The 19,566-nt window shown below is 31.4% G+C and overlaps 2 protein-coding genes across 2 annotated transcripts in view; one reads left to right on the top strand and one right to left on the bottom strand.

Annotated features, from left to right (window-relative positions):
- The window catches only part of LOC107444653 (corticotropin-releasing factor receptor 1), a 129,656-nt gene extending 121,523 nt beyond the window's left edge, over positions 1-8,133 (bottom strand). Inside the window, exon 1 of the mRNA XM_071177410.1 lies at positions 7,841-8,133. The gene's annotated coding sequence lies outside the window, so the exon portion shown is untranslated. The remainder of the gene's footprint in view (positions 1-7,840) is intronic.
- LOC107453012 (synaptonemal complex protein 3) lies at positions 6,204-18,006 on the top strand (the record flags this gene model as incomplete). The annotated part of the gene is given in 4 exon segments (XM_016069668.3): positions 6,204-6,778; positions 12,247-12,408; positions 14,035-14,133; positions 17,674-18,006. Coding segments are annotated over 4 exon segments (720 nt in total). The 3' UTR covers positions 17,833-18,006.
- Positions 18,007-19,566: the final 1,560 nt, after the last annotated feature.

Genomic DNA, 19,566 nt, shown 5'->3' on the forward strand with positions numbered 1-19,566 from the left:
ATGGTACCATCAAGAATTTTGACTTGGGACGCCATTTCAGTTTTTTTGTGTGAAAAATAATTTTCAGATTCGGAATGTGACCTTCATTCACCACTTCACACATCATATTTGGGGAGACGTCTTTTTCCCTACACTGTAATAAATAACATCATCCGCTGCATCTATTTTACTGTAAAATCCATTTTCCCGTATTTTTTTAAAGTAGTCATTATTTAATTAGAGTGATTCAGTGATTTTATGGTAATTATTATTGTAAAAATTACAACATAATTGGTTTTTTGTTCCGTAACATGTTCCGATAAAAATTTCGTGGAGCCCTGAATGCCGATATCTTTTACCGGAATTTTTTTACAGTGTAGGCACTTTTTCCTTCACTTTTTGATAATTTTATGGTTTTAATTTGATTTGGAGTCGGGAGGACATAAAATTTTTATGAGGGATTACAGAAGTGCAAACTTCTAAAAATGAATAGAGATAATGAGGAGAGATTTCAGCGAGATTTATTCTTTAATTTCAAAAAAAAGTTATAAAAACTAATTGTTTTTTCGGATATTGTTTTCGCAATTTATTAAATTATTTCTTTTATTAATTCCAGTTGTAGCCCTCTTTTCCTACAAAAAAGGAAATGATTACTTTAACAGAAAAATATCTTCGGATAGACAAAAGGCAAATAATACATAAACACTTTTAGCATAAAGAGAGATTTCGGAAGAATTTCCCCTAAAATATTACAGCTTTTCAGTCTTTTTTCGTAATTCTCATAATTATTTTTTTTATGTATAAACCAGATTTTATATCAATGTCCACCCTTAAAATACTTATTAAAAAAGAAAAAAAATCATGACACTTGCTTGCCTTAAATTGGAAGAGAGGACGTATGAATCTTTTGAGCTTTCTTGCAAGAGCTTCAAAATAATATCGAGATGATATCGCATTTGCTGCTGGTAATTGATATACTGGTTATTGTAAATTAAGGAGAAATCCCAAAAATGACCATAACTCAAAAAGTTACGAAAAGAATTCAATGAAACTGGCACACATTATAGTGCACAAATGTGAAATAAAATTAAAGCTATTAACTAGACAATTATGATGATACAGAAATCAGCAGATGAATGAAATGCCTGTGCAGCGATGTGCACTATTATTTTAATTATGCACTCTACCAGTTCTATTAGAAATACGAGCCATTGTTCTTGCAAAGCAGTTACAAGCGTAGCAAAGTTCTGAAGAAGTGCACTGTTGGAGGTATTGCTGAGGGAATTTCTACGTTGCTGAGGATGTTCCACGTTCATTGAGAGCATCTACATGCTTTCTTCAAGCATCCCAAGCATGCTTGACGGAGTTCAAGTTTAGTGATCCAACAGACCACCTTATGAGCTTAATTGTTTTCTGCTGAAGATAATCATCCACCATGCAAGTCCTATGCGGCGTTGCGTTATCGTCCTGTAGCACGAAACCATCATCTATTGCCCCAGCATAAGGGCGCGCATGAGCATTAAGAATGTCATCTCTATACCAATGAATATTCATGGCTGCACGTGGAAAGATACACAGTTCTGTGAGTTCCACTCAAAGAGATACCACCCCACACATAGACATTACAACCTTGGTATGCCTCTCTTTCACAGATGTTTAATGGATGATATCGGGTTCTACAAATCAAACAATGCCTAATATAGCTTTGAAGGCTACATCTGGACTCATCTGTGACGAGAAAAGCCCTCCATTGGACAGTCGTTCAATAGTCTTGCTGCACCCACCTCAGACGTTTCCTTCTTTGGCGTGACGAGAGTGGCACGTAATTGGTTGATCGCCAAAAGAATTAACCACGTTCGTGAAGTCTTCCACCCACAGTAGACGTTGGTACAAATCTTCGACTGACTGCACTAAGAAAGAATCTAATCTGACTCGGAGTTGCGGTTTTATATTTTCGTGCACATAACAAAAAATGTCGGCATTTAAGTACTCGTCGTAGCATTCGGCCGCCGTTGGCTGAACTTCCCGAGTGCCAAATCTGTGTTTAGAAATAGTTTATGAGCCACAGAAGAACTCACATTTAGCCAACTGCTCATTTCTGACTTTTTCCTGCCTCTAGTCTTCCAAAAGATCTCCATTGCTGTTCTTTGGACAAATAATGCCTGATAGTCATTGTTACACATTGGTTATTTCAAATTTCTAATTTCTGACACACAGCAATTTTTTTACGCTTGCGATGAAGCATACAATTGTATACTCAAAATAGATGATGTCATTTAATTGCAGTGCCACTAATTAACATGTGTCAGTTTTACGTGGCCCCTCTTATTTCTACAACATATTCAAATTACATTGGAATTGGCTTATTTTATGGGGAGTTATTCTATACTTTTGTATTTCTGTCTTAATTTTAAATAATGAGTGTAGTTGGAAAATTTTGATATCAATCTTTATATAACTCTTAATATTAAATATAAACTCATTAGCTCCATGCGCATCATCGATGTCAACCAAATTATTTTCAAGGGTTGTTTCTTGACTGTTTGTTGCCAAACGCCCTTATACTCAAATATTGGTTTTCACTTACTTCACTGTTTGAGAGTTTCGGAATCAACAGGTTCACAACATAAACGAATGTTTTATAATTAAGTAAGAACGTTCGTCAAATTTCATTTTCAAAAAAAATTATTCATTTCATTCAGTCATCTTTTTAATATAATAACTTATGTAAAGTTGATTTTAGCAATAAAAAATTTCATATAAATAAAGTAAATTAACAAGAAAGAGCTTAAATTATATCACATAAAGTTTTACGTGTTCAAATTCTACAAGCTTGACAAATCATGAATAATTTTTTGATCAATTCAAATTTTATTTTTTGGCGATATTAAAAAGAAAATTATGTTTGCCTTTAGGCCAAAAATAAGTTTACCTAGTTACCTAGAAATGTCAGCCTTCTCCATTAGACATGTAAACCTGGGTGAAAAAAACTCCAGTTTTTATTTCCTTCCTTTTTAACCTCTCGGTTGCATGTAACGGTGTAACGCTTGTCAATCACTCACGTTAGGGTGATCTTAAATTTCTGCAGTCTGCTGACAGAGTTATGTTGGCGTTTATTTTGTTTATTTTTCAGAATATATAAATACATTATTGCTCCATATTGCGAGATTCAGGCATCCAAATAAGAAAAAATATCTATGCTTATGTTCAGAAAGTATGGTTTTGTGTATGTTTCGCAATTTAATTAATTGTATATTTAAAGTAATAATTCTGCATGTGATATTTAGCATATTTATGGACACTTTGTACGTTAAAATCCGGTCATTAGAACAATAGTTATTCAAAATTATGTATAGATATTTTTTTATTTTTGCGTACTGTACATTCATATTTATTCCAATGTCTAGGTAAGGGGTTTGGAGAAGTCGCTAAAGAGCCTAAGCGTAGACTGCCGTATTTAAATTGATCCTAAATTCCGTGTGTCAATAATGACGTTTTGCATTGCATCAGTCAGTTATACAGTGTATGAAACTTTCAAGTTGCAAGTTTGATTTTAGCTTTGCTTTTAAGTTTTAAAGTTTAAAGGCAGATAGAAGAAATAGTAGTAGCTAAAGGTTACACGAATAGGATTCTGAACATAGCTTCCATGTTTAAAATATTTGCTCCTTTAAGTCGCGTGATTTGTTTTTAAATTGTGGGAAACATGAAAGTAACGGGTTCGATTCCTGCTGAAATACTTCACGCATCCCTGTAATGTCATTCTATAATCTTTTTCGATTTTTTTTTATAATTTGAAAAGGGATTATTACTTATTCAAGACCACGCTCCCAAATATTTATGTTGGAAATATATAAACAAAATAATAAAATACTAGTTAAGCACCTAATCGTTACGCAGTCATTGAACGTTCAAGTTTCACGTTCTACCTTCATGATTAGAGGAAGGGCAATATTTAGCGTTTCCTGTAGGCGCTAATTTATTTTCTTTCTATCTCAAATAAGTACTTGTACGTATCTGTTTGTATTCGCTAAATATTTTCAGGGACATCGGACACAAAATTTTGACCTTTATTGTAGCAATACGAGATTTTTGTGTCCCGCGACCAACACTCAAAGACACGATTCTCAGTAGTATGCAGAAGTCAAGCATACACTGCATCATCAAGCAAGACTGTGGTCAATAAGCGGGTCGGTGACTACTTTGATCAGCCTGCGTAGGAACCTAGGGTGCACGGTATCGGCCCTCATTCTACCGTAACGTGATCCACTTCACTCTCAGGTCGTCGGGCTACCAAAGCGGAGGAGCCACCCCCTCTGTTTAGGATTAAATTTGTGATGGCATGTCTTGGGATCTTCCTCAGCGATATTTCTAAGACTATCGCAACCTATTGTGTAGAGCTAGTGTGACATAAATAAAATATCTATCTTATGTACGATACCTAACGAGACCTTTTATTCGGCTGTTTTGCTATTTTTCATTGAGATATTTTTACTACACTAAAATGGCTGTGTACCATTCGCTTGCCAATTATGCTTTATTTTATTTATTAAACGATAAAAAGTGATGAATAGAATAATCAGTAATGGCGTAACTTTAAAGCTAGAAATTTATAAATAAATTAAATTAGTTCATGGTGTTTCGCGAAGCAATCTGTTGCATTGAGGTAGGGGGCTCGAGTCTCGCCGTCACGCTGGGTATATCTTTGTGATTTATTTCCATAACCTGTGCTATTAACGTACTTTCTTTAATTTAAAACGGTAGTTAAAGTTGCTTGAGAACATTTATTTTTTCGTTTATTTATTTTACTTAAGGTAGGTAAATACTTCATGTTGTTGTTGTTGTTAATTTACGTCGCACTAGAGCTGCACAATGGGCTATTGGCAACGGTCTGGGAAACATCCCGGAGGATGATCCGAAGACATGCCATCACAATTTTAATCCTCTGCGGAGGGGATGGCACCCCCGCTTCGGTAGCCCGACGACCTGCGCGCGAAGTCGAGCACTTTACGGTAGCGCAGTTTAACGAGGACCAATACCGCACACCCTCGGAAATACTTCATGTAAGTCACACTCGAGCCACACAATGGGCTATTAGCGACGGTCCGGGAAATATCTCTAGGGATGTTTCGAAGACATGCCATCACAATTTTGATCCTCTGCAGGGAGAATCTCATTTGTGAAGCCATTTCTTCAATTCATTAGATCTGAAAGGAAAACAAGCTTTCTTCAGATTCCTTAACTCATAATACTGTTCAGTGACTGACCACAGGATTCCACAGATTTTACGAGCGTGTATATTGCATGTACTCGGTCGAACTTCGCGGAGTCGAGATCAAACCCCGGACCACCCCGGACCGAAGTCTGATACCCTAACAACTGGGCGTCTACTGTCTTTTTTTTACTTAAATTAATTACAACAGTATTTTCGCTAATGTGAGTAAAAATGTTTTGGCATATTTCCTCATAAAGTACCTCAAATTTAAAACTAATATCAATATTTATTTTGGATGTTAACTTCACACTACTCTTCCACAATTTAGATTGAAAACAGATGGTGGCTGTTATCACCCGGACTCCGCACCACGTTCTCCGACAACAAAACAATGTTCGGACTTTCCCGCAATTAAACCGCCGGGAGTCCCGCAGTGGACCGATCACAAAGACACTGTTCCAGTAGAACACCGAAGTCAAGCATCAGTGATTGCTGTCAGTAAGCGTGTGGTCTGCGTAGGGAACGAGGATGGGTGCTATCGGTCCTTGTTAAACTGTTTTACCGCAAAGTGCTCGACTTCGCGCGCAGGTCGTCGGGCTACAAAAGCACAGGAATTATTCCCTCTGCGGAGGATCAAAATTGCGATGACATGTATTCGGATCATTCCCAGGGATCCCAGACCGTCGCCAATAGCCCATTCTGCAGCTCTAGTCCGACGATAATAAGGTACCTACTAACCGTTAACAGTCTGGGTTATACCATTAGATTTGACTGCGAACGACCAAATAAGACACGATTGGAAAAAAATGCAATTAAATCAAACACCCAGCTTGAACATTTAGAATGGCATTCCGGCCCAAGCCGCAGTCGGCGATAAATACCCACCGTTTTTCTGGAAACAGAAAATGCTTACTTAAAAATAAGGTGATAAAAAGTTGTAATTATGTTTAAACCTTAATTTCATAACAGTAAAAAAAAAAGCATGTTTTTTTCTTTAAATTAAGCAAATTACATTTTGATGTGATAAAATAAGAAAGTTTGAATTGTATTTTTGTTGCAAACGATTTTTATTTTTGCACAAAAAATAAATTTCAGACGATCTTTCAAATCAAAGTTTTGAAATTTATCAGCGTTGAAAGAGAGAAGTTTATCGTCTGCAAAAACTATTGAAAGTTGCTAAATGGCAACGGATCGATTTCAGGACAGCCGCATTTCTCCAACAGCTGATTTATACAATATCAATTAAGAATTCGATTACTTGTTTTTGTTTTCAATAAAATTTTATCAATGCCTAGAAATAAAGCCGAAAATGGACGTAAAACTCCGAAAAAAAGCAGGAAACCAAATGGTCAACAAAATGGTGGAGCTAACAGTGATTCCATTCTATCCGAAGAAGAAATAGATGAAATTCCAAAGTCTCCAGACAACTCTGATTGTGATTCTAAGAAAAGCTTGGGTGATTTGGAAAATGAATCTAACTATCCTCAAGATTTTGGTGGAAGTATGTCAAAATTATTGGAAAAATTTAGTACTGATATGAATAAAACTATGCAAGCCAAACGAAGAAAATTGGAACAGTTCACACAGGCAAGCTATTCTAATTCTTATAAATTATTCGTCTTATTGTTCTTTACATTACTACGATATATTATTTAATAATGCAAACAAATCATTTGTGTAGTCTGCTTATTTTAATTATTGTCAAATAAAGTTACGAATGTGTTGCATTTTTAAACATTTATAATATTTTGTATTGAAATTCTTTTACTAAAATTCGGATTTCAATTATTACTTTTTATTTAATAAAAATGCGATGCAAAGTGAAAGACATTAACTATTCTTTAAAAGAAAATAAATAATATTTTATGTTCTTTTTTTGTATAAATAAGTTTTTTCGTAAATTATTATAAATTTTCAAATTTATATTTAATTTGAAATTCTCCAGTTAAATTTTTCAATGGGGATTTTTATTTAATTTATGACCAAACATCTGATGTATAAATAGAATATGCACAATTTTACATTCATATTAATCTAGGTATAATTTATCAATAAAGCTAAAAATATTTAGTCGAGAAAGAAAATATACTTTGGAATAAATGCAGTTTTTGTTGTTTTCTAATATTGTAATTAATGTTGAGAAGTTTAATATTCTTTAAAGTTTGTTTGCAATATAATTATATATGTGATTAAGCATTTGAATGATAAAAAATTATTCATTTTGTTAATTATTTTCAAATTTTTTGGTTAATGATAGATAAAAATTCATTTCTTAAAATTTCGAATATTCTCATTCGAAATTATTTTTTAATGCAATTCTGCATAAACTCAGTTATTTTGAGCTGGAATAAGTATTTTTGTGTACACAATTAAATGAGGCATTTTTATCATAAATAGGTATTAATGATTTAGATTTTTATTTTGAATTATTATTTCTAAAAAACAAATTAATGCTCAAATCGATAAATTATAAAACATGAGTTACTTTTATAAATTACATCGTAATTGTAGGTTCATTTCAATTTTTTAATAGTGCGAATTTTAATTGACAATATTATTGCTGGTATGTCCAATTATTATTTTTTTTATTAACTTTAGTGTAAATGATATTTTAGGTTTAATAACTGGTATCAAACAACCAATACTCACGACTCTGCAACTAACAGTTGAACAGAAAAATCTTGAACCAAGTGAAGGGTCAAAATTGCCTTCACGGACGAACTTCTGTATAAAACGGATGAAAATACAAACTGTTGGTTGGATTCGAACTTGATTCACCAAGTCAAAAAGCCATGCACAAAGTGTAAAAATAGTTAGGAAATGGTCAAATATCTTGTGAAATATAGATTGGATTGAATAAGTGAAAGTAGACACATTCCGTAGTTCTGAAAGTTTTCCAATGATACCAAATTCGCTCATTCATTCACTGTCTGAAGGTGTTTCGAGTTCGAGAGATGAACCCCCACTTTTTATTGCGATTTTGGATTCTCAAGAAAAAAAGTAACCCTAGTTGAGCTAGCTTATGCATTTTGCTTCACAGATGACGTTGTAACCGAGAAAAATTAAACTGGTTACAAGCCGTTTAAAAGAACAAACCTCGAGACCCATTATATCGGATTAAGAACTTGAAAAAGGCCAGTTTAAAGAAAATTTTACCGACTTTTTTTTCTAGAAAAAACTTTTTTTTGAAGAAAAATACTGAAACATTTTTATTTTCAATTAATTTTTTCAATCTCATGTGTCTCGAGATATCACCATTTTAAACAGTTTGTGCTCTATTTTATTGTTCACGGTTATCACGTCATCTGTTAAGCAAACTGCACTAAACTACAACTCAAATTGGGTTACTTTTATCTGGAGAATCCGAATCTGCTACAAAATTAAGGGTGCATATTTAAGACTTCAAAGCTGCCACCACGCCAACCCCAAGGTGTAGGGTGATCGATCGAGCTTGATATCATTGGATAGCTTTTTAAAAAATATTGAATCTTACTATTTTTACGTTTTCGATCTGAAGCAAATTTCTCGAGGTAAAAAATCGAATGCGATGATATAGCATGCTGAAAAGTATTTAATAATTTTCAAAACTCTTATTCAGAACACAATTTTTGAAATGTATTTACCTGCTTGTGAATCAAATTATTGGCTGTTTGTGTCCTATCTTCGATAAAAAAATTATCTGAGGATTTAAATAACATGTAAAAGCAAAATTAGCACACATGAGGACGCGAATAGTACGTGTACCACTGGGGGTACGCGTACCACACTTTGGGAAACAACACTGGTTTAGGGCATCACCAAAAGACCGTGGTAATCTAATCTCTCGGTGGATAAGTTATAATTTGTAGACATTTATATCGCGGTAAAAACTAATAACTCTTTTGCTACTGTCCATTGAAAATAATTGTAGCAATAGAAACAAGCAGCCCACGAACAAAACTTTTATCAAAGACTTGAATCATGAATTCCTTTGTTATCTAAGTCTGATAGAATGTTACGAAAATGAAAATTTTTGCTTTTTATTTTACTTATAAGGGATGATACAGAAACATACTATTACTTTAAGTCACTTACTTAACCACGGTATATAAAATAAAATATAATTGACTAGTTATTAAATAAAATAATATTTGATTTACTAAGTTAAGTACATACCACTGTATGTAACTTTATTTAGCATTATACGCATTTCGTTCAGAATAACAAATTATTCCTTTGAATTTTATTGTATTTACTTTTAAACTTTTCACAAACTTTTGTTGTGTTGAAATCAACTTATCTCCTCGTTTCTTAGGAAAATCAGTCTGTTCAATTAATTACATGCGACTATTAAATAAAGCAATATATTTTTAAAGAATTCAAAAGTCGTTTAGCAATTTACAGAACCTAGTCTCAGTAACGACAGGGAACATAATCCATATACGCTACATTGTATTGACTCTGTTCAGCTAAAACTGCAATAAATTGCAAAAAAAAAACTAGCAATCGTTTTCTGATCATTACAAACAAATTTTACATTCTTCTATCAAGTAAAATAGCAGTGTACAACCTTCTTGAGTGAAGGGTTACTTGCAAAGCATGTTGACTAATGACGGGCAGCATGCCAAGTATTTAAACATGTTGATTGCAATTACGATAATCTTAATATAAACGTCACTGTTTTGGATGCTAAATTCTTTTTATTAGTCAGCTTAGTAATATATTTACAAGAAAATAATGATTTTGTGTTCATTCAAGCCTCAAGAAAACTTTTTTAACTCACACTTTTTAAAAAATCAAATAATTATTTTCTTCGAATCCAAACGTATATTTATCGAAAAAAAATAAAGATGCGATAAAAAAAACATCACTTTTTCCTAACCACATAATACAATAGGTTTATTTGATGAAGCTGAAATGCTTGTAATTTAATGTTGTAACTGTAATTTATAAATAAACTGTAAAGTTTGTTGAATTAAAGTAAAATAAATAAATATATAAATATTTTATTGAGCAATTTAAATTCAAATTAAATAATTCAGTTAAAGAAATTTTATGGTTGTCTAAAATGATTTAAAATAAAACGAACACAGTATAGCTCAAAATAAATTGTACTTTATTAATAATTTTCGGACATTTATATTTAGAAAATTATTAGGGATTTTATGAATATTAAATCTTAAACGGTTCTTTAACTTTTTACTTACGGCGCTTACCATGATGAAAACGTTCTGGTTCACTTATTGTACCAGCCGTAAGTAAAAGGTTAAGCTAGAAAAGAACAAAAATAAAGTAAAAAAAAAAAGGTTTTAAAGTTTTTTATAACCCACACTCAAATTTTGCTTTTTGTAATAATATTGTATTAAAAATGTGAAAATATTTAAACACCTTGTCGAAATAAGTAGCAAAAAAACATGTTTGAAACATGCAATATAATGACGATAAAATCCGCAGAAATAAAGCAAATATTAAGAGTGATTATTAAAACGCGGGTTTGAAGCACGCAAGTCATAATATTGTATTATAAATATCCGGATTTTCACAACCTCGTGGAGAAGCAAAGCAATAACTTAAAAAAGCCTACAAATAAATTACTTAGATTGACAACAAAATTTTGCACAAATTTAATAAATGTCGAAAGTGATTATTAAAATATGCAATTCAAAATTCGCAAATCTCATTAAAAATAGCAAGAATTTCAAAACCACATTGAAAAAGATAACAAAAACATAAAAACGATCGAAAAAAAAACTTCGATTGACGAAATCGGCACAAATAAAGCACGTCAAAAATTTTTATTGAAAATATTAGAATTTTTAAAATTATGTGGACAAGAATAAAAATAACTGCCGAAATAAATGATCGAAACAATTCCTTAGATTTGCGATGAAATCGGTACAAATAAAATGCTCATTTCAATGCGCGATTCGAATGTCTAAGTAATACTCGTACGTATTAAAAATATCAAGGTTTTCAACGCCATGTTTAAATGAGAAGTAATAATTGTAAGAAAAGCGATAGACAGATAGCTTGGATTTAAGATGAAATCACCACAAATAAAGCACATCAAAAATAAATATTAAAATATTCAATTCGAAACTTGCAAGTCGTAATAGATCCAGATCGTATTAAGATCCAGATTTAATAAACTGACAACTACCAAAAGCACGATCAGAAAATTGCTTAGATTTATGGAGAAGTGGAATGCATCAAATTAAACTCGTTTAAGAAATTTGCGAATCAGAATATCATATAAAAAATTTTAAGACTTCTAAAACTATCTAGAAATCCGGGAAAATAATCACCGAAAGAGCAATCGGAGAACCATACAGATTTACGATAGATCTGCGCAATTTGAGTCTAAAAGTGAAAACTCAAATGCAAAATTCCACATTTTTGACTTTTTTTTTCTTTTCTAAAAGAAATAAAAATTATAATAAATTTATCATTATGCTCAGGTGCTGCTGCTCGCCGCACGTTGTTTACCCCTAAAATAAAATGTAAAGGACTAGAAATTTCAACCACTTTATGATTAACTAGTTAGATCAACGAAAACTTCTTACCTACTGACAATACAAGTTGAAATTCTTTTTGACAACTACAAACACAATTTATCTCCAAATTTGGTTAATTATCAATTGAGATTTCAACTACTTTCTTATTAGCTAGAGTACTTAAGTTTCAACTTGAGCTCTTTGACTAATGATATTACAAAGTCTAAACGAAGGAAGCAAAATTTAATTCTATTTTACAGTACCGACATTTCCCCCACTTTTTGATACAAATTAACAGAACTAAAAGAAGAAAATCAGTAAAATAAAAAAAATTATAACCACATGTTTTTTAAATAAAAAAAAATATTTTTCCCGTACCTCAAACGAAAAACTTCGGGGGCATTTGCTTTTTTAATAACCATCAATGATCAAGAAATATTACTCTACATCTCCTTATAACAATGTCATAATTATTTTCAGATACCTTTTAAAAACTATTATAAACTTGATACAAGAATTAAAAAGAAATCCAATGGTAAAAATCTTGCTTCTTTTTTGAAAATAATCCATTATTATTTTCAGGAATCAACTCGTTCTACTACTAAGAAAGTTCTTGAAACAAATAAAAGCCAGTCAAATGAACGAAAAAAACTCATTGATCAATACCAAAATCAATTATTTGCTGTAATTCAACAAGGTGAAACCGAAGTTGAGAAAATGAAGGAAGCTGAAGATAAACTGCAAGTAAGAAAGTATCTGAAATGACATATCTTGATTTTTTTTCTTATATTTATGAAATACTAACGCTGATGCATAAAATTCGTACCGAAATTTCATTAAGATTCGAGTTTTACCACATTCGTACTGTAAAATGCATGCCAACATAAAGAATAACAACCAGTCAGTGGTCAATTTATATTTGTTAATATGACATTATTTTTATTAATTCGAATAGTTCTGAGTTCTCTAGGTCTCTTATTTCCCGTTTTTGTGATCAAAATTTGACTTTGCGACTACAGTCGCTTTTCTCCTATTGAAAGAATTTCGAAAGTTATAACTGTAGTACCCCATACTTCTTATTCCAGTAAAATAACTCTCTTCAATTTGAAGGAAATAATAAACTTTATTAAGCAACAATGAACATTCAAGACTGGATAGGCAATGCAGAAAAAGTGAATAAAGCACAAATGAAAATACAGAAACAAATGCAAATAGATGCCCGTTTCTGATTTTTTTCCGTTTATTTTTTTGTAGCCTTATTTAACAATGAACATTCTATTCATAATCTTTTGTGTATGAAAACACAGATTCTTTGCTTAATAAAATTTAATAGTTCGTTCACTTTACACGAGATTAACTCATTTCAATTAAATTCTTTTGGTCTCACATCGTTGCATCATTATATTTAAGTAAATTCTCGCTTTTATGATTGCGTAAATGTTGCCTATTATCAAGCACTGCTTACGTAATTTTTACTTATGTATTAGATAGCGCACCATACATTCGTTTCTCGTTGTACTTTTCTTAAACCACCAAACTCAACCTTTGAATTATCTAATANTGAAGATAAACAAATTTGTGAAGGATCCGATTAAAAGAAAAATCATTTTGTGAAGGGTCCGTTTTTAAGTTAAAATATTTTGTGAAGGGTCCGTTTTTATGAAAAGATATTTTGTGAAGGGTTCGTTAACGGACCCAAATTTCTTCTAAACAGACCCCTGAACTCTCTTCAATTTTAAGGAAATAATAAACTTTATTAAGCAACAATGAACATTCAAGACTGGATAGACAGTGCAGAAAAAGTGAATAAAGCACAAATGAAAATACAGAAACAAATGCAAATAGATGCCTGTTTCTGCTTTTCTTCCGTTTATTTTTTTTGTAGCCTTAGTTAACAATGACCATTCTATTCATAATCTTTTGCTTAAGAAAACCCAGATTCTTTGCTTAATAAAATTAAATAGTTCGTTCACTTTACACGAGATTAACTCATTTCAATTCAATTCTTTTGGTCTCATATCGTTGCATCTTTATATTTAAGTAAATTCTCGTTTTAATGATTGCGTAAATGTTGCCTATTATCAAGCACTGCTTACGTAATTTTTACTTATGCATTAGATAGCGCACCATACATTCGTTTCTCGTTGTACTTTTCTTAAACCACCAAACTCAACCTTTGAATTATCTAATAGCATTTGTCCACTGTCTGTATATCGTCGACTGTGTATAATAATTAATTCCCTATTTCTCATAAATCCTTAAGGTTTTAGAAATTGATACAAATTTCCATATATGTAATAAATTTTTGACATTCGAGCAAATTTGTATTTTGCTTTTCAAAAACTTACGTTTCTGTTTGCGCTTTTGCAGAAAGTTTTGGTGCAACAGCAAAAACAGCAGCAGCAAATAAGAATTGCTCACTCTCAAAGACTGAAAGTTCTGAAAAATTTGAGTGAAGAGTTTTGCAAAGTAAGAAACTGATAATTTTACATGGATTATTATTATTATTGGATTTATAATTTGATTAGTTTAAAAGCTAATGTTTATATATATTGGATTGTAATTATCTTTTATGCGTACGTCTATCTTTTATTTTAAGATTTGTTCTAACATAATCATCAATATTTAAATTGGAATAAGACTGCATTGAAAAGTGAATTTTATCTTAAATTAAGAGTTCAGTTGAGTAAAGTTTTTAAATTTGAATAAAAATTGAGTTTGGTATTATAATAAAGTATTTGAATTTTATATCGCACTAAAAATGAATAATCCATCTAAAAATTCCGGTGTTTCGATATTTGGTGCCAATATTGGTAAATGTTATGGAAGTCATTTGCTTTTCTTTAAGGAAAATTTTGGAGATTTGATTTTTTTATAAACTTATTTCGAGGTTTAAGCTTAAATTATATTCATCGATAAAAATATTCAAAGTTGTACAATATTCTGAGTAGTAACAACATATACAATAAGGCTTCTAAAATTTTCCTTAAATTCTCGTGCTATTATGTCAAATTTTAAAATACGTAACAAATTTTCAACGTCTAAGCAAGCAAGTTTGTTTAATGCTAATAGATAAAAATGTCGAATTATTTTAAATTAAAAATTAAATATTAATTATATCTTGTTAATCACTACAAATATATATAATGCAAGTGACATGCATTTCATGGTTGCATTGATTTATGCACAAAAGTTAAATATATCGTAAAATTGTTAACTGCATATTTAGCTTTTACAGGGGGATAAGAATGCCACCAGAGTAGGTTGGCATTCTTATGGTGTAATCAAGGAATACATGTTTAAAAATTTAATATTTATCTGTTAAATTAAACTCATTTTTGAATTAAAATGCCTTGGTAAGTTTTCAATTACTTTGAAAGTTAATTCAATTTTTTTACTATATAAAATTATAGAATTTTAGTTCAAGAAAGTTGTCATAAATCATACGTAAAGCGAGAAAAAGGCATAAATTACTAGGAAATGCTTGATAAATATTCTTAACGTTCAGAATTTTACTTAAGAGATGCAAATTTAATATTAGGAAGCATAAACTAATTTAACCAATAGCTAATTCCTTAATACTATCCCTTTATCGATGATCAATTTTTAATAAATGAAATTCGGAATAATAACGCATTCAAATGATCAGACATTTTTCTACTTTTTTCGTATTTCTATTTTTGATCCTAAATAAATAATCGATAATCTAAACTATCATAGTTAGAATCTTAATATTAAGTTGGAAGAACAGGTGGAAGTTTGACCTTAATAATGCTACAAATTACTTTTTAGTGATTTTCATATTTTTTAAACTTTTTTAACTAAATTTTTATATCAGATCAAGCGAAGTAATATAAAATATCATAATCCGAAATTCGAATGTAGTATTATTAGTATTCCGGATAAAAACTGAAGAATAATAATGAAATTATATAATGTCGTTATTGTGATATATATATATATATATTATTCNATATTACCGTTTACAGTTTTTAAAGTTTTCAGCATTATGTAATAAAAACTTAATTTTGCATCGAATATATTTTGGATAAACAAGATTTGCAATTACAGGTACAAGCCTCCAGGTAATTTTTATTATTTTAAAATTAATGAAAAAAAAGAGCGAAAACATGCACTGATGGAAAAAAATTCCAATATCAAGAAACAATTATTGTAGAATAATGAAATTTTGGCAATGCGTTTGTCTGACTAACATATTCAATTGATTAAAGTTTCAAGATCACAAGCTAATTCAATTAAAAGCAAAACCATTTCAAATGTGAACTACTGGTACCTTAATAACCTGTGTAACCACCAGAAATTTGAATGCAAGCTTGCAAACGGACATGCATTGTGTAATACAGATACTGTAAGCCATTTTGTGATATGGAGTTCAATGCCTGTGGCATCTTGGTCAGTCAATACGGGGTTAGTTAATGTTGGTTGTGGATGATGCTGAATTTAGTGTCCAATGATATCCCATACTTGCGAGATTGGTGAAAGATTTGGTGATCTAGAAGGCAAAAGCAACATGTCGACCTTCTGTAGATCATGTTGGGTAACTACAGCAATATGAGGGTGATCGTTATCCTGTTGAAAACTCGTATTTGAATGCTGCCCATGAATGACAACAAAACAGATTGCATCACCAAGTTGATGTACAAATTTGCAAGGTAAGTGCCTAGAATTGTTAAGGTGCCTGAAATAACCATGAGAGTGCACTTGTTTTCATGAGAAATTTCTCCCCAGACCATAACTCCAGGTGTAGGTCCAGTTTGTCTTGGCCGGAGACAGCTCGGGGGCAGGCGCTCACCTGACTTCCTTCTAACCAATATACGGCTATCACTGGCACCAAGGTAGAACCGACTTTTATCAGAAAACACAATAGATCTCCCCTCTGTTCTCCAGTGAGCTCTAACTCGACATAACTCGGGTCGTAAACTGCAATGGTTTGGAGTGAGTGGAATGCAAACCCCATGGCGTCTCGCTTTGGAGCTGTACTTGAGGTATCTGATTTGTAACAGTTCGTTGCGTCACTGCAGTGCCAACTGCAACTCAGATTTCTGCGCAGACGCAGTATGATGTGCCACAGCCATACGGCATACTCAGTAGTCTTTCCTCTGAGTAGTGCCATGTGCAGCCTTGAACATGTCTTGAAGCAGTACTTTCTCTTGACCACTGCGGTCAACAATTATGCACAGTGGATACATTTCTTCCCAGTCTTCCTGCAATGTCGCGAAAAGAAAATCCACCTTCTCGCAGCCCTATTACACGACCACTTTCAAAGTAAGTGAACTGTTGATAATGGCTTCTTTGTCTTAAAAGTATTCTTGACTAACTGCAACTCACTGTGTCAAAATTTAGCGAGAAATATCGTTTACGAACTATAGAACACGTTTTTAAAGCAACCCTGATTTGTATGTTCACAGAGGCGCAACTAGCACCAAGCACGAAATTTGAATAGACATCTTTTAGTTGCATAAACAAGGTATCAAATTTAGTTTATCATCTCCTTCATGGTGATGGGATTTTTTCCCGTCGGTGTATTAAGGGAACTAAACATTCAACCACTTTTTATTGGTTATGTTTTTGAGGCCTTTGATTTCACTTCGTGTTTTGAGTGAAATAAAAGTGAAATTGTGAAAGAAAGTTGCGTGAACTATGAACATACTGTCTTATTTTATGAAAATTCTGTCTCAGGTTGAAATATTTCTGAATACATAACTTTAACATCTTTTAGAGAGAGAAAAAAATTCAAATAATGAATTTAACAAATCTTAATTCTTTTTAACCGAACAGAGATATTAGGTGTAGTATTGTAATGAAAGAAAAGGTTGTGCTAAATAGTTATTTAAATATGCTCTACTATGATAGGCATTCACTTTAAATAAAACTTAAATATCAAAGAATTTATATTGATTTTATTTAGAGCTTATTCCACATTTTGTATTTTATTTATATGTCTTGATAAAATTTTAGAACAGTTCTATTTTTAATTTTTAATTAAAGGGTATGACTGAGCTTGAAGAAAGTCATGTTGAACAGTATTCGGCAGTTCATGGTGAGTTGAGAAAGGAAATGGGACTTTTGCAGAAAAAAATTCTCATGGATATTCAACAACAAGAAATGATGAATGTTCGCAAGCAACTGAAACAATTATTGCCATGAATTTTGGTTACTGGTTTGTTGTAAACCCACATCTTATTTTCTTCATTTCCCAACAATACACAAATTTCATTCAATACTTTAATTTGAATGGTTTTGTTAAATTTCTTTTATTTACAGTACATGTAGTTTCAACATGTAATTCTCTTTTCTTAAAATAAAACTTGTAACATACGATTCTATGACATTCTAATTACTTTTTGAAAAATTGGCATGGTCGTTCAAAAGTCTTTAACGAATATTCCTTCGGAAAATATTTATTTCAAAAAGAAATTATTTTATTCCGTAATTATGCTTTTTAATATCAGACCCGAACTAGCTAACCTAGAAGTATAACGTGTCAAAAGCTCAAATGATTTTATTATCTCTTTATCACCCCAAAAAGTCGAAATCAGTTGCACAATTTCAGTTAGTGAATTTGATGTAAGTTTTTTTAATGTTGAATGTTCTTGAAAAAGGGAAATGTTTTTCCAAAAGCACGAGATTATGATCAGGACAACATGCCCAAGCATATCATTTCATTGTGACTAGATAACTTAATAACATATGAACCTAATTATGTAAATTATGTAAAGTAAAAGCACTTATTATAGACTAGAGTACCCCTTCGTTAGCTCATTGCGTTTGTCAACCCTCTAATTCGGATTGTTTCACAATTTGATCTCTCTCTCACTTTTGGCTCTGCATGTATGCTCATATTCGTTGTTTAAAAATGAGATTATGAAACTATGTTGCATATGCATCGTATGGATCATTTGATATATGAAGATTTTATTCAATTTATATAGATCACGGAATTATTATTCGGATCAAGTAATTCACGGAATTTACTATGCACATAAATATAGTATAGTGTTTGGAGATACAAAATTAAGTCATTTTATCCTACATTATTTCGTAAATTTCATAACCCTCCCCCGAAAAAAGAATGAAAAAAAGAAAAAAGTATAATATCAAAATATTCAAATTAATTATATTGTGCGTTACTTTATAAAACTTATGTTGAATCAATGAACAATGCATTTCTGGTGGCCTCCTGTAAGAATTATTAAGCGTCATTGAAACTGAAATTTCCAACTGGCTTAAATTAATAAGCATAATTAATAAAAACTGCATAGTACGATTTTTTATACGAAGTGTTTTTCTGTTAACATTTAATCGATTTTGTAACTATGAACTCATATTATTGCCTTACATAATACTAAGGAGTCCTGCCATCTGCTCGCTATGCTCGTAATATTGGGATTAGATAAATATATAGATAAATTAACGTTTGAAGGAAATAATTCACAAAATTTAACGAAATGCGCAGTTGTCCATTTCAGTGTTTGGAGACTTAACTGTAATAATCCATTGTTTTAATATAAACTAGTAAAATGCCTAAAAATTCAAGAAAAAAAATTGTGTTAAATATGACGCATGGTTAAAATTGAAGTACAGATAAGTTATAATAACCATGTAACTTAAGGAGCTAGACGATTTTTTTTAAAAGAACTACTTTTTTTCCACTCAATTTGGCACCAAGCATAAGATGTAACTAAAAAAATTTCCAATGCTACAGCAAAAAAGACTGAAACCCACTCACTGAACATAGAACATAACACTTATTTTAGAATAGCCTATAAACTTAATTCCTTTTTTTAAAAATCAAAGTAAATAAAAACTATTTTATCTCTAATTTATCTGTTAAAATCTGATTTATATTTAAATCTGTTATTTTTTTCAATTCAGTCTCTA

This window comes from Parasteatoda tepidariorum, chromosome 2 (assembly GCF_043381705.1).
Source record: "Parasteatoda tepidariorum isolate YZ-2023 chromosome 2, CAS_Ptep_4.0, whole genome shotgun sequence".
Classification (NCBI taxonomy): Eukaryota; Metazoa; Arthropoda; class Arachnida; order Araneae; family Theridiidae; genus Parasteatoda; species Parasteatoda tepidariorum.